The sequence below is a fragment of the Felis catus genome, chromosome X (genome assembly GCF_018350175.1).
Source record: "Felis catus isolate Fca126 chromosome X, F.catus_Fca126_mat1.0, whole genome shotgun sequence".
NCBI lineage: Eukaryota > Metazoa > Chordata > Mammalia > Carnivora > Felidae > Felis > Felis catus.
Window position 1 is genome coordinate 33,775,555 of NC_058386.1, and position 16,161 is coordinate 33,791,715.

Below are 16,161 nucleotides of genomic sequence, written 5' to 3' on the forward strand. Positions count from 1 at the left end.
TTCAGTCTTGGTAGCCTCCCAAACTCCAAGCAGGCAGAAAAATGCTTAATTGAAACTCAGGAGCATGATAACGTAATCAGTCTGGTTGTCTCCCCCAGTAATTATTCAGATTTTCACCTCTAACCCCATTGCCACTTGGGCCCCTGAGGGTAGAGGTCTGTGACAGTAACTTTGGCTTCATTCTTGTGGCCAACCCTGATGATTGAGTTGGCCTCATTTTCTTATGGATGCTTCTGATCGTGTTCACTACTTCTGTTGGAAGAGTTTCTCCTCTGCTCATGGCAAGACTTTCTTTTCCCTCTACGGATTTATAATGGCCTATGGGCAGCAGCATTATACTGCAAGAAACCATACGGCAAATACTTAAAAAACTGAGATTAAACTTACAGTGTGTGTGCGCAAATTTCTAAGAAACAGATCCTTACCCAAACTCTATGTCTGTACACGTGAAAATTTGACAATCATTTGACATTTAACACAAGCCCACCGTGTGTGGGATCCTGGAAAAGATAACACCCCGTGACAATTCCTGCTTTGCTGTAACTGGTGGTACACGAGATAGAAATCTCAGTATCACAGAGCACCTCCACTGAAGATACCTAATCAGTAAAGATCCAGAATTTTGCAAGTCTTTTCATTTTAGGAAAAGTCATAGCAAGAATATACAAGGGTAGAGACTATGAACAACTGAGGATGTTTTGTGTGATCTGTAGCTCTCAACCTGACATCTTGCTATGGGTTGAATGGTCTCCTGGAAAAGATATTGAAGTCCTAAGCCCTCACAATGTGGTATTATTTGGGAAAAGAGCCTTTAAAGAAATGATCAAGTTAAAATGAGGTCAGTAGGGTGAGCTCGAATCCAGTAGGACCAGTGTCCTTACCAAAAGGGGAAATTGGAAACAGAGACGGGCACGCACAGAACAAAGACAATGGGGAGACAATGCAGTGCGAGGACAAAGGGTTGGAGTGATGTATCTAGAAGACAACACCTGAGGCTACCAGAAGTCAAGAGAGGCTCCCTCCAGATGGAGCATGGCCCAGCAAACACCTTAAGTTCAGACTTCCGGCTTCCAAGACTATGAGACAATAAATCTCTATTGTTTGAAGCCACCCAGCTTAGGGTACCTTGTTACGGAAGCCCTAGGAAAATAATACAAGAACCTTTCCAGAACTGTACGGTTTCTTCATACATAGCAAGGCCTTAGTGCCTCCCAAGTTCTCCTTTTTAACGTTTTGACATGGATTTGCATGCCCTTTTATGATGCCTAAAAAGTTCTACCACTACTGACATTTTCAAAGTTAATATCCATTTAACATTTGGTTCATAATGATCTGAACAAGGTCGGTGAACCCCTAAATGTTAAGTCAACAGATTCTATTTTCAAGTCCCAGAAAGGTCAGTGAAAACACCCAAAGCAGGGGCACCTGGGTGCCTCGGTCAGTTGAGCGGTTGACTTTTCATCTCCACTGAGGTTCTGATCTCACAGTCTATGAGATGGAGCCCTCTGTCAGGCTCTGCACTGACAGTGTGGAGCCTGCTCGGGATTTTCTCTCTCTCCTCTCTCTCTCTCTCTCTGTTCCCCCTCTCAAAATAAATAAATAAACAAACTAAAAAAATGTCCAAAGCAAATTTTTTATATACAGGAAAAAGGAATGAATGGAAAAGACAATGAAGATGAACAGTTTGGGGATTGAAATAAATCATTTCACTTTCTATGAAGCTAAGGCTAGTGGTAAATAGAATTCCTTTTATTTTTGAAACTAGTATAAATGGATCATTCTATTCAATTGTATCAATGATCTCTTCTGGCTTCTTTTGAAGAGTTCTCAAATATGTTAGCTTTGTTTTTTGTTTAAGTTTAGCATCCACTGATCTCCTTTCCATCCAGTTAGGAAACTTAGGTTTCTAAATGGCCCAAACAGCTCCAGGTGAGAATGCAGAATCGTTCCCCATCTTTTCCCTTCTACGCCCATGTTTTCTTAGTTTGTGGCATCATATCTGGCCATAGGAAGTGCTCGGTTACTATTTCTTCAAAGTAAAAGCCAGATATGAGATCACATTTAGAAAATCAATAGAATACAAGCATTTACAGGGGCAGACAACTGGTATGGTGTTTTGATGCGGCTTTTTAAAAAGGCATTTACTCCTATACACTAAAACGGACTCTCGGTGTTGACGATTCTGCACCAACCACCTTATTAAAGTCTGAACTCTTGCAGACATCTGAGAAAGCAGGGATGACATGATGCTGTCATGACATGATGCTGGTCTCATGTCCACCTCTTCCAAGGGCTTTGACTTAATCCTTTCTTTGGTCTGTAACCCAACCCGTTCTCCTTTTCCAGAATCGGCCAAATGACTGGTATGGTGGGTAGGCTCTGAGATGGCCCTCATCACGCAGAGCCCTTGCCTCCCGGTCTTCGTGCCCTGCCCTCATCCTGAGTATGAGTGGACCTTGTGGCTTGCTTCTAACCAACAGAATGTGTCAACGGTGACAAAACACCACTTGCACGATTATGTTACCTAAGACAGTGACCTGTGTCTTGTTAGCAGCCTCTATTAACTCTCATGCTGGCTCTGATGGTGGAAGGCTTTTTGCCAGAATAAAAGTGCTATTAGTTTCTATCGCTGCATAACAAATTACTGTAAACTTAGTGGATTAAAACTATATATATTTATTATCTCGTAATCTTCCTGGGTCAGGAACCTGGGTGCTGCTGAGCTGGGCCCTCCGCTCAGGGCCTCACAAGGCTGCAGTCGAGATGTCAGCCAGAGCTATGGTCTAATCTAAGGACTGGTTTCCTCTTCCAGCCTCACCAGTTATTTGCAGAATTCAGTGCCTTGCACTTGTGGGATGGAGGCCCTCACATCCTCGAGGCTTCCCACCATTCCCTACCACACTGTCCTCTCTGGAATATGCAGTTTGCTTCTTCAATGCCCGCATCTCCACTGCTCTCAATTGCTCTGACTTCTTCCATCTCTCATCTGTAGTGCCTCTTTGAAAGGGCTCACCTGATTAGGTCAGACCCACCTAGGATCATTTCCCTTTCGCTTAAAGTTACCTGCTTAGGAATTTTAATTACAACTGCAAAATCTTTCACCTCTTCCACAGAATGTAACCTAAACGATAGAGTGGTATTTCATCATATTCACTGCCCATGCTCACGGGGAAGGGATTACTCAGGGCAACTATACCAGCCGACGGGAACCTGGGGGGCCATCTTTGAAATGTGCCTGCCACAACCGGCATGTCTCAGTACCATCTGTGTGCTTTATTTCCACTAGGCTCCTACAGTTTACATTTTGGTAAAGGATTTTTGCAATACTATACTAGCACTACAGCGGCAACGGCAAAATCAGAATTGCCCTAACTGTGATATTTACACGGAAGACCATTTTGTACCATTTCAAAATCACATCTACTCTAGACCAACGATCCTTTGCATGAAACACAAGAATGGAGTTTCTTTTCCTGTCTTCAACTGGGGCAACGGTCACTGTGATCGAAGAATAAAATGTTGCAGTCAGAAGCCCGAATGGCCAAGACAAAGCGGTCTGCTCCATGAAACGCATACTATCTGTGAGCGCAAGACAGCCACGTTTCTATCGGAGCAGACTCGACAGCTTTCCCCTTCCTACTCCTTGTGGCAGAGCACCGTGTGACGGAGTCAACAGCACTTATCACGGTCAATGCTGGAGACGGTTGAAGTGAGCAAGCCTGGCCGTGTTTCGTTCCGCCACGGTGGTGATCTGTGGCAGGTTAAACGCTGCAGATCTTACCACACAGTCTGCCACGCCTCCATGCCAAATCCCCTCCCTGAACAAGAGTGGGAGGCAAAGAAATGTCAACAGTTTCTCCACAAAGACGTACCGCTGACACGGGTGCGCTGATATTTTCTTTACTCAGAGGTAAACGAATTTTGTGTCTCTCAGTATTTTAAAACTAAACAGGTTGTTTTTGGCCCCCATTCTGTCAACTGATAGAGAACTCCAAGTACCTCTTAATTTTATTGATATTCACACATTTAAACAGTGGAACCGACCAGATATAGTTTATTAAAATGTGTTCATCAAAAACAATTTTGACTCAGTTTTGAAAAATTGCAAATACATTAAAAACTGTTACAGTGTCATGAGATTGCAAATATTGCCTTATGAAATGATAAGGAAATTGTTCAGTAAAAACTATGAAATATCTTAATTTAAATTTCACATATAAAAATATATATTTTACGCAACACTGAACAGTTAAGGCCACAGAACTTGAAGGAGAGTTTGAGATACACATATTTTGAAATCGCTGGTCAAAAATATTAGCATAAATAAACAGCAAAACTGGTCGTAACATTCAAAATAAAACATTAACTTCTATGTTTAAGGGTTTGTTATCAGAAACTTTCCTTCAGAAGTCAGAATGGTTTTCAAGTATAAATTACAACGTGCTTGGTGATCACGGAGACATAAATGTATATTTATAGTATCGTACAAGATTTTGACCTTCTCGCCATACTTGGGGGTGAAGTATCCTGATGATTTTGCCCCATGTGGCTCTGGCTGGCATCTTTCTGATTGCTTTTAAAAGCTATTTGATCTCCTATTGGTTTTATCTCTGAGAGTGGCTCATTATTACTCTGCATACTTTTCTGACTCGTGAGTGACATCCTTTTAAAGAAGAAAATCTAGAAAAAAAACCCACACACACAAAGAATTCATTTCAGTAAGTGAATAGCCACTTAATAGGATTTAGGGGGGATAATTTTCAACTAGTCTGAACATTGTTTCATCACACCCTTACAGGGCGTCACATGTACAAAGGGACATGCTTAGTGTCCAGCAGCACCTTGTTTTACCAATGGCAATCATGCCCCTTCCCTAATATAAGACCTTTCAGGGTTTAGCTTTCAACACTGTCAGTGCCTTGGGAATACATTACCATTTTTCTTTAAAGAGCAGATTTGTTATTTCACTTTGTTGTGACGAGAGAAAAAAAAAAAGAAAAGTAGGGTATCCTGGAGGATTTCCCCATTCCTGTAGATGGGACCTTCTGGGAAAACGCTGGTGCTGCCGAATGATGGCTTTGGGGGCCCAGGGGCCTGAGCAGGCAGCTGGATACCTGGGTCTGCTACTCGGGGGAGTCCGGGGCCGTGAACAGGGAGAACACACACAACAGCTGGAGAGAGGAAAGTCGATGCCATAACCCAGGATCGCAGGCAGGCAGAAAAGAGAACAGAAGAAAAGAGACTGAGGAAGAGCCAAATGTGAGACACAGGTGGAGGAAGAAGAGCCGGCACTGGGGACAGAGCTTTGTAGGAACACAGGAAAAAGAGGCACCTCAGGAGTCAGGGAGGAAAATGTATCAAGAAGGGAGTGGCCAACAGAGCACAGACAGGAGAAATCAAGGGAGATAGATGATGACTGGAAAGTTCCATTTGACTTAACCCCTTTGAGGATTTAGTCAGAGAGAAAACAGGATTCCTGAAGTGCAACAGCACAAATATCAGTTCTGACAAGATGCCCCAAACAAAAAACAGGTGAGAACTCGGCTCCTTCGGAAATCAAAATGATGCAAGTAATTGCTTGCTGTCAGTCTTGAAGAATGGAGGAATTAAAGCAAAAAGGTGTAACCCAAAAACTCAGAGTCTAGCTAGAAAAGGGTCTATGGACTAAACCGGGGGGACCCCTCTTTCGTTTCTGCTTTTGTGCGGGAATCCCTATCATGAAAATTCTGCTACTACAAAACATCAAAAAATTCTAAGTGTAAAAAATCTAATTTTATGGTGTGTACAGAAGTTCATGAAAAAAATGAAGGGAAATCCCTGTGGGCCACAAAATGAAGAGGGTGCAGGAAGCCTCAGAGGTGAGCAAGCAATAAAATGGCATTTATTGATCTCACAACTTAGACTCGCTTTGGTAAACGTATCTGATCTCATAAAATGTGGAAAATCGGGCTGAGACCCCCCTACATAAAGTGAGGACCCTCTAGGGACTATGCCCTTAATTAAGTCCACTGACACACACTGGGAGACGGCCAAATAACCTGTGTCCCTTGGTCTAGGCTGTGAGTGAGGGAGAAGCACGTTCTCCTAGTGTGACGCTGGGCTCCCGTTTACTTTACCGGTGCCGGTGAGGAACGCTTCGTGCTCCCGGAATGGTAATGCCCAGGAGAGCTACCAGAGGCTCTGACAAATTCTCTATGGATGGATTTTCATGGAAGCCTTAAGGGGCATCCACAAAAAGTCTCAGCTGAACATGAACTCAGAATCCAAATTTCTTTTTTTTTTTTTTTAACGTTTATTTATTTTTGAGACAGAGACAGAGCATGAATGGGGGCGGGTCAGAGACAAAGGGAGACACAGAATCCGAAACAGGCTCCAGGCTCTGAGCTGTCAGCACAGAGCCCGACGCGGGGCTCGAACTCACGGACCGTGAGATCATGACCTGAGCCGAAGTGGGCCGCTTAACCGACTGAGCCACCCAGGCGCCCCCAGAATCCAAATTTCAAAACACATGAGGAAGCAGGACACTACCAGCAAGTCAACCAAAGCAACAGACAGATTTAGATTCCTGAAGATGTCTGACGTTGGGATGACTAAATATACAATGTAAGTGTGCTTAAAGGACCAGGATAAAAAACATGAGCACGAAACAAGATACTAGTTTTTAAAAGATCAGATTGATTTGAAGAAGAATCAAAATAGAATTTCATTTCAAAATGAGAAAAATATAATCGATGAAATTAACACTCAACAGGTAGGTTAAAAAGATTAGTTTTGGCTGTAAAGAAACTATGGCATCAAAGAGCTCTGAAATATGAGGGCTGTGACATTCCCCCAAAATATTACTTAGACACGGACAATGGGAAAGTAACATTGAAAGGCATGGACAACAGAATGAAAAATTTCATACCAGGGAGCGCCTGGGTGGCTCAGTCGGTTAAGTGTCCGACTTCAGCTCAGGTCATGATCTCGCGGTCTGTGAGTTCGAGCCCCACGTCAGGCTCTGGGCTGAGAGCTCAGAGCCTGGAGCCTGCTTCGGATTCTGTGTCTCCCTCTCTCTCTGCCCCTCCCCTGCTCAAGCTCGTTCACTTTCTCCCTCTCTCTCTCTCAAAAATAAACATTAAAAAAATTTAAAAAAAAAAAAAGAAAAATTTCATATCAGAATTCCAAAGAGGAGGGAGGAAATACTCAAATACACAATGGATGAGAGTTTTCTTAAACTGATGAATGACCTGAATTCTAAGAGTCAAGAGTCATAATGAATTAGAAGAAAGTTAAAGCAAAACAGTTCACACCTGGGCATCTAGTAGTGAACTGAAGCACGTTAAAGGTAAACAGCGTGAAAAAACAGCCAGAGAGAAATGACAGATTATATACAAAGTCATCAGCAATTACACTAGAGCAAATTTCTTAAAAGGAGCATAGGAGCAGATACCAAGAGAAAGTGAGCATTGCCCAGTCACCTCAATGTTCATTTGCAAGTGAACAGAAACTGACAAAGTTAACTACAAAATGGATAGGAACTTCCAAAGTTCTGACAGGAACCTCCAAAGGATTTCTTCAGGGAGAAGAAAAAGCATCTCAAAAAGGACATCTGAGATGTAAAAAGGAATGGTGAGTAAGAAAGTGGTATAACAAATAATAGTTAACATGTGATTGGTGACGCTAAAAACTTAAAATACTTGACACTATAACATGTAAAATGGGAAGGAAGGGGTGACAGAAGACTCCTCTAAGATCTTGCTATTATTTGGGGAAAGGACAGGAACATTAATTAGCTTTAGATCTTAGGTACGTATATTAAAAATTTCAAAGACGCAAATCCAGCTTATAAGCCATTTGCAAGAGACTCATCTAAAACACAAGTCAAAGAATGAAAACAGATGTATCAGGCAAGGGCTAACCAAAGCCAAGAGAGTATGGCTATATTATTAACAGACAACACAAACTTTAGCATTTTTTAGGGACAAGAAAGAATACAAATAGTGAGATGACAAATTTAAATGTAACTGCATTAATGATCAGATTAAATACAAATGGGCTAAGTGCTCCAATTAAAAGGCACAGATTGTCAGATTAGATAAAAGAGCAAAACCCATCTGGATGCTGCCTGCATCAACGCACTTCAAATATAAAATCACAAGTGGGTTAAAAGCAAAACGATGGAAAAAGATATAACATGATAACTCTAATCAAATGAAAGCTTGAATCGCTATATAATATCAGACAAGCAGATTTCAGAGTAAAGATTATTATCACGGGTAAACAAGGCCATCTCATGATGAAGGGGTCAATTAATTAAGAGAATATAACAATCCTAAATGTTACAGAACCTAGTAATAACTTTAAAATACGTGAAGCAAAAACTAATAGAAGTACAAAGAAAGTCGACAAATCCACAATTATATTTAGGGTTTTTTAGAGCTTATTTATTTATTTTGAGAGAAAGAGGGAAAGAGAGAGAGAATCCCAAGGAGGCTCTGCGCTGTCAGCGTGAAGCCCAATGTGGGGCTTGAACTCCCGAACCACGAGATCATTACCTCAGCCAAAATCAAGAGTCAGATGCTTAACCGATGAGCCACCCAGGAGCCCCTATTCAGGGATTATTAATGCTTTTCTCTTAATAATAGATCTTACAAGTAGACAGCAACTCAAAGGATAGAAAATACATGAACAACACCGTCAACCAACTTGATGCAACTGGTACTGACAGGACACAACAGTATTCTTCTCAACCTTCTCAAGTGCACATGGAACACTTGCCAAGATAGACCTGATTCGGGGCCATAAAACAAGTCTTAATAAATTTAAGAGGACTCAAGTCATACTAAGTATGTTATCCAATCACAATGTAATTAAATTAGAAATTAATATCATAAACATCTATGGAAAATCCCCAAATAAGTTGAAATTAAAGAATTCATGAGTCAAAGAAGAAATCCGAAAGTATTCTGAACTGGATGAAAATGAAAACACAACATAACAAGTACTTCAGAGGAAATTTACAGCACAAAAAGCCTGTTTTAAAAAATAAGAGAAGTCTCAAATCAGTGACTGCAACTTCCATGTTAAAAAACTTTAGGAAGAGAAGAGCAAATTAACCCAAAGAAAGTAGAAGAAAGGAAATACAACAGTAAAACCTTGGATTGTAACTTGTTCTGCGAGTGTTCCGCAAGACAAGCAGACATTTCTAATAAATTTTAACTTGATAAATGAGCGATGTCTTGCAATATGAGTAGTACGGGATGCCAAACGTCACATGATCACAACTGAGCCAACGGTTCTCGAAATTTGCTTTGATCTATGAGTGCTTTGGATTACAAGCGTGTTTCCGGAACTAATTATACTCACAAACCAAGGTTTTACTAGTAAAGATTAGAGTGGACATAAATAAAATAGAAAACGATACGGAAACATCAATGAAACCAAAAACTGGTTCTTTGAAAAGATGAATAAAAATGATAAACTTCTAACCAGTTAATCAGGGAATAAAAAACAGAAGACATACAATAAATCTGACAAAATCCGTGTAAGACCTGTATACTAAAAACTACAAAACATTCCTGACAGAAATTTAAGAAGACATCCATAAATAGAAAGGTATCTCCATGAGTTAGGAGACTTAATATTGTTAAGATGTTAATTCTTCTCAAATTCATCTGTAGATACCAAGAAATCCCAACCAAAATCTCAGCAGACATTTTTTTTTTCAGTAATTGTCAAACTGATTCTAAAAATTCACATGGAAATGCAAAGGGCCTCGGATGGCCAAAACAAGTTTGAAAAAGAACAAAGTTGGAGGACTAACGCTTCCTGATTTCAAGACTTATTATGAAGCTACAGTAATCAAGACAGTGTGATATGGGCACAAGATAAACAGGTGGAAGGAAGAGATTAGACTCTAGAAATATGCCCACACATGGAAAAGTTAACTGATTTCTGTGAAGACAATTCAGTAGAGAAAGGGTCATCTTTTCTCAACACGTGGTGCTAGAACGATTGGATGTCCATATGCAAAAAAAAAATAATAACTTCAATTCATACCCTCATCATATAAAAATTCACTTAGAATATTATTCAGCAACATAAAGGGATGAACTACTGATACATGCATAGATGGGTTTCAAAATAATTAGGCTGGACAAAGGAAGCCAACAAACGAAAAGAGTACATGGTGTAGGATCTCATTTATATAAAAATCTAGAGCTTGCAAAATAATGTATGATAATAGAAAGCAGGTTTGCTAAGGATAGCAGGGGGCCAAGGGGCATAGACGGGGATCACAAAAAGGCACAAAGAACCTTCCGCCAATAACGGCACTGTTCACTCTCTTGTGATTATGGTTTCATAGGTGCACACACGTCAAAACTAACCAAATTATATACTTTAAATATGTGTAGTTTATTATATGTCAATTATACCTCAATAAAGCTATTTTTAAAAAGCAGGGGAGTCATTATTGGGTAGCCTGAGACCGTCTCAGGTTTCAAGCTTGGGAAAAACTGACAATGATAGGACACCGTATGTGTAATCTACCTCGAAGTTTTCTCCTAATACAGAGTAAAGCTAACTGTGTACTTGAGGCGAGTGCTCATTTGTAGCTTGCAATGGATGAACAAAGCATACCATCAGAGAAAAGATAGCAACTAGGAAAGACAAGAATTCACAAGCATGTTTTTTTGGTGGAGAAGTTCTCATCTCAGCGTCCTTTATTTATGGTAGTGACAACGGATAAAAAATCTATCGACTGTTAACGGGCATTGGGAGCTATCCAGAGAATCTGGCATGTTCCAGCTACTTTCTGAGGGAAGGCAGTGCATCTTTAACCTCTGAATCTGCCGCCTCTGGCCTTGTGCCTGGCACATTAAGAGATAACCGATTAGTATATGCTAAATAAATACATGAATAAACTCATTCTATAATGTAAAATTCTTCTTAATAGCTGAAAAGTTTATCGTTTTTTTCCTTAGCTACCTTAGATGGAAATTAGGCCGATAACATATTTTTCTTAGTGACTAACTGTGGATCCAAATAATCAGCACTAACTATAGTTTGGAAAAGTAATATTGGGTAATCTCTAGATAGAACAATCACCTAACAAAAGATCTCTGCCACCCGTTAAAATCATAGGTCGTAACTTGTCTACCTGAAACATTTAAAATCACCAAAACAAAATTCAGTGGTGAATTCTGTTTTGTAGGTGCCAAGAGAACAATTCTTTCTTTTCTTTTTTTTTTTTTCAGATTATCTTTGGGATGTCTAATTACCTGGGGGAATGGGGGGGGGGGGAGTTGGAATGCAAAATCTCAAACATGTTTCTTTTGATATGATTTAACGCATCATTCATTTTCCAAGTTTTAAAAACTGTCTGATTTGTCTCAGATGGTATAAAAAGGTTAGAGACACTGTAGATTAAAAAAAAAGGTCATGTGGGAATGACTGAAAGAAAATCTCACCTAAATCATCTATTTCCTTTTTAAAATATGTAGAACAACAGGATATTCTTTAAGTAGGAAATACATTTATTACTGCTTGACTTTTGAAATATGATTTTCATTACTTTCTTTTCTTTAACCAAGGACATATGCATTTACTGAAATACATTTTTCCACTAGGTGTCAATGAGCATTTAAGCAGAATCCAAGTTTAAGACTGAATTCTTCAACCTGGCACCTGTAGCCCACTATACCCTGGCCTGACCTCACCTCTGTCCCATCCCCTGGTGCTGGCGCTAGAGCTCCCTGCTTGGCCTGCTCTGTATGGGAGGCACCACTCTGCTTCCCACAGGGCACTCCTTCCCTGGCTCGGCCCCCTCTCCTAGTCCTGTGTATCCAAATCCTACCGCCTATGGGCAATTGCAACGCTTAAGACTGGAGAGCCTGAAAACTTCTCGAAACTCAATCATGTATTCATGAAAAATCATGCATACACATTTTCATTTGGTCAGAGGTATGTTTCAAATATTTCTTTCTGCTGCTTCACTTCGCTTTTCCTATCAGGCTCCTCCGTCTCCTGACTCCTTTACTTTTCATCTTGCTCCCTCACATTTCATTTCCTTTTCCAGAGTCTTTTCCTGAGTTCTTATAATTGGAAAAAAGTCTTCACGGGACTGCTGTGTAGTAGAATATCTGGTAAATGTTCTTTTACTAGACAGAGAGTCTAAAAAGTCCCTAACACTTGATTGGATATGCTGATGACACACGTTACAATTCTGAGAAGGACAGTAATTCTGGAGTATCTTTTGAGCCAGGTCACAACTCTCTCTTGGATATGATAATCTAAACAGAAGGCCATTTTCATCAGGGTAAGATTATTCACCAAGTAATTTTTAGTAAAAGATGACCACAGTGGGACCTGTGCCAGAAGTCACCGTGAAAGTAGTTTCAGAGTAGCCAGAGACAAACCGTCTACTGCTCTAAGGGCTGCCCCTGCTTTTACCTTCACCCTATCCTCTTTCCCACCTCCTTATGTTCTATAGTTCACTGTCAACCAAAATTATTTACTAAGCATTTACCATGTACCAGGGACAGTGCTACCTGCTAAAGATCCATCGGAAAGCAAAACAGAAAATAGTTTCTATCCCATGGAGCAGCAGGCCAGTGGAGAGAGAGACAGTCATAAGGCAAATAAGCATACACTTCACTGTGCGATTGCCAGTTACGAGAAATACAAAAAAGGATAAGAAAAGGGTGTTATGTGAGAGAACAGTAAGGGGACATAATTTACCCAAGTGCAGCTGGTCACAAAAGGCCTCTATACAGAAGTGACTAACTTAAGCCCAAACCTGAAGGCTGAAGAGGAATTAACAAGGCCTTTCCGTTACCCTTTATCCACATTTCCTTGTAACGCTTCTACCCTGAAATGTGGCCTCATGGGTAAAGAAAGTTCTTCTGCAAGTGGAAAGAGTAACTTCCAAAAAGCAGCGGCATCTCCCCCAGACTGTTAACGACTTCAGAACAGGTACTCGGCAGGAGAGACTGGAGTAGCTCGTAAGTTCTCCTAAGCACGGGTATCTTGATTTTTGCATTCATCCTCTCTAATTCTCGGTTTTGCCTTACTTTCTCCAGACTCTCATGATGATTATACTCTTATAATTCAAGCAAGAAAGTTCTTTTGCATTATCTTTTACCGTAAGTCGAATCAGCATGAATGGGATTACTGAAAGGAACATGCTATTGAATTCTGGCAGGGCAACCTGACTCCATCTAAAGTCCAGCAAATAGATATGCATGCTAAAATGTGAAACATCACTTGAAATTCTTCACGTTTTTGGGTTAAATTATGTGGATCGCCATATAAAAAGCAGGAGGAGGCAATTCAATACTTTGGTCTTACCACTAAAATGAAAAATAAATTTCACTTACCTTCATTGATTTTTTTAGGTCTTTACTTGTTGATGCAGTGTCTTCCAGGTCTTTTGCAGAACTGCTCTTTGCGCGGCCATACATGCTTCCTACAACAGGATATATTTAGAAATATTTTTTTCTAAGTAATGAGAAGAAGAAAAGTTCTGATGCCCTCAGCGCAACTCCATCAAGCCTGACTTACGGGGTAAATACTAAAGAGGGCGTGACACTGGAGCACTGAACAAGGTCTACAATGCATATTTTCTGAAAGGCTGAGTTAAGGCAAAAAGCCCAGAATGACCTGACCAATGTAGACGTTTGCATGACCAGTACCCAAACACAGCTACAAAGGTAACAGTGTTAGGAAAGACTTCCGGAAAATATAAATTTCCTTTTTTAAATTAAATTCTTTGCACACAAATGGACATGTTACTTTTTAGTGTTTCAAATTGATCCACAAGTTATACAGTTGGAAAATGATCCTTTTTTTTAATTAAAAAAATTTTTTTAATGTTTATTTATTTTTGAGAGAGAGAGAGAAGAGGCAGAGTGCAAGCAGGAGAGGGGCAGAGAGAGAGGGAGACACAGAACCTGAAGCAGGCTCCAGGCCCTGAGCTGTCAGCACAGAGCCCGACGCGGGGCTTGAACTCACGAACCTCGAGATCATGACCTGAGCCGAAGTCGGATGCTTAACCGACTGAGCCACCCAGGTGCCCCAAAAAATGATCTTTTAAATACACTCATGAAGCACATGCATTCTTTTAATTTGATATTATCAACTACTTAAATCTTACTTTTAATTTCTTTTTCACACTTTAGACTACATGCTAAAAATACTTACAGATGATAAATATTTTAACATTTTGCTTAAAATATTCTAAAACTTACTACTCTTTCTGCAGAAGTCAGAAGGAAAACAAGTATCAAGGGAACTATGCCTCCTTCTGCCTAAGTTCAGATCAGATATCCACCGCTATGAACGGTTATTTTTAATGAGAACACAGTAAAAAGCAGACTTTGATGTGGCGGTGTGGAAACATGATATAGGGGTGGGCTGTACAGCAAAAACAGATGATTTCGGTGTAGAGAATGTAGGTCTCAAGGGTAACCACAGTCCCCTCTATTCTGTGGCAACTGTTCTCTGACACCAACAGTCAGGCTTGGGGAAGGACCTGTCTTAAATGTCTGCAATAAGATCAACGACTCAGGTCTGAGCTCTGGGGGGTACATGAGGGGATAACCGGCCGTGGCTCTAGCAATGGGGTCTGGCAGTGCCCATCAGGCATGTAAGTTGAGATGTGGGACAAAAGCCTAACTTACTACTACTGATCGAAAAGAAAAAAAGACAGTGAAAAGGCTGTCCTAAACCACTTCACACTGACACACGAGTAGCCATGAGTAATGCGAATATTTTATGCGAAGAAATTGTGGTGGTTATTCATGAGAACAAATAAGCCTGTGGCACATATTTCTTAGCTTGTTATGAGAGCCAGGTGACAGTAAAAAGGATAAAATAGAATACAGGTGTATAAGCTATAATGACTCAGCGACGGCATACATGTGCACACATGCATGTGTATGTACGTGTGTGTGTGTGTGTTAAGGTATCTAGCCTTTTGGAAGCATGCTTTTGAAGTCAAATGTGTTCACACCTTTTGGATTCTCATTGTATTCACAAATAGCCCGTTCCTCTTGGTTGGTTTTCTTGTCCTATAAGCGATAAAGAAACAATGTAATAAAAAACCATAATTGTGATGGCCTAGAAAATGTCATCCTGGTTTTAGGCAAGGGTTCTCAAGTTCGCCTCCGGCTAACAACATAAACAGGCGACTACTGCTTCACTTTGCCGAACTTCTGCCTTAGATGCTGAGTGGTTGCTAATGTCCCTTCTAGCTTAAAGTTCTATGATTACAAAAAGTGGCAGGATCCTACTCAAAGACGATTCAGGAACGTTAGTTGGTGTATGAATTAGCTCAACATTTTACACTGTCAGACTGGAGTTTGTTCTATGTTAAAGAGTTTTAGGGACCCCCCTACCTGGAGCTCATAAACATCCCTTATAAATCTGTCCCTCCCTCTGAAAGAAAATAGTAATTGCTAGAACACTTTTTTTTCTCAGTGAGAGGAACGAGTCTTGAGAAAGAAAATGACCTCTATAGCATAATCCCATTTTGTAAATTAAAAATACATGGACATGAATCAACACACGTTTTAAAAGAGGTACAGACACTGAAACCAAAACTGAATCAATATAGTGTTGTTCAGTTTGGGTTTCTGAATTCCATGCCTGTGAAATTAATCCAGAGCAGTGTTAGCAAATGAATGATTTCAAACCTACCAACTGTCTCCTAGCAGTGTCACTCGTGGACAAAACTGCCAAAAAGAGATGATTCAGGGATTCCTAGCTCCACTCTTAGGCTGACTTTCTTTTCCTCGGTGATAGCGCCTCCTTATCCTCCTATAAATCCTTGCTTCTACATCACATCTGTGCAGAAGTGATCACAGCCTCCAACACTGCTGTGAACAGCTTTCACTTAACACACATACATGTAAAGATACACTTAGTATGTGTGTGCACACACACGTTCCCCTTTCTGCCACCAGTATAGGGCTCCTAACTTTGTAATTTCATCCTTTCAAGAACCCAGTGCTGAACTTTTCGGTTAATTTCTCAACAGTGTACTATACTGGCCTGTATCAGTTGATTTCCACTCAAGTGGGGATCCAAATGCCACCAAGAAGTGTGGAAAGCGTCAGAAACAAAGTGTGCCTAATTCATAAATTTGCCCAAAGCTTTTCCTACAGCACATGAACAAAG

At 40.5% G+C, this 16,161-nt stretch overlaps 1 protein-coding gene across 3 annotated transcripts in view; it reads right to left on the reverse strand.

Annotated features, from left to right (window-relative positions):
- Positions 1-4,036: 4,036 nt before the first annotated feature.
- RPGR (retinitis pigmentosa GTPase regulator) overlaps positions 4,037-16,161 on the reverse strand; it is a 55,510-nt gene continuing 43,385 nt past the window's right edge. For 2 of the 3 annotated variants that reach the window (XM_004000399.6, XM_045051288.1), the window contains 3 exons: positions 14,996-15,053; positions 13,362-13,450; positions 4,037-4,680 (listed from right to left, as the gene is read on the reverse strand). In XM_004000399.6, the coding sequence (XP_004000448.2) occupies positions 4,474-4,680; positions 13,362-13,450; positions 14,996-15,053 (354 nt within the window). In that variant the 3' untranslated portion in view covers positions 4,037-4,473. Of the gene's footprint in view, positions 4,681-9,748; positions 10,854-13,361; positions 13,451-14,995; positions 15,054-16,161 lie in introns of those variants that run through there. The other variant, XM_006943651.4, reaches the window with a different exon arrangement.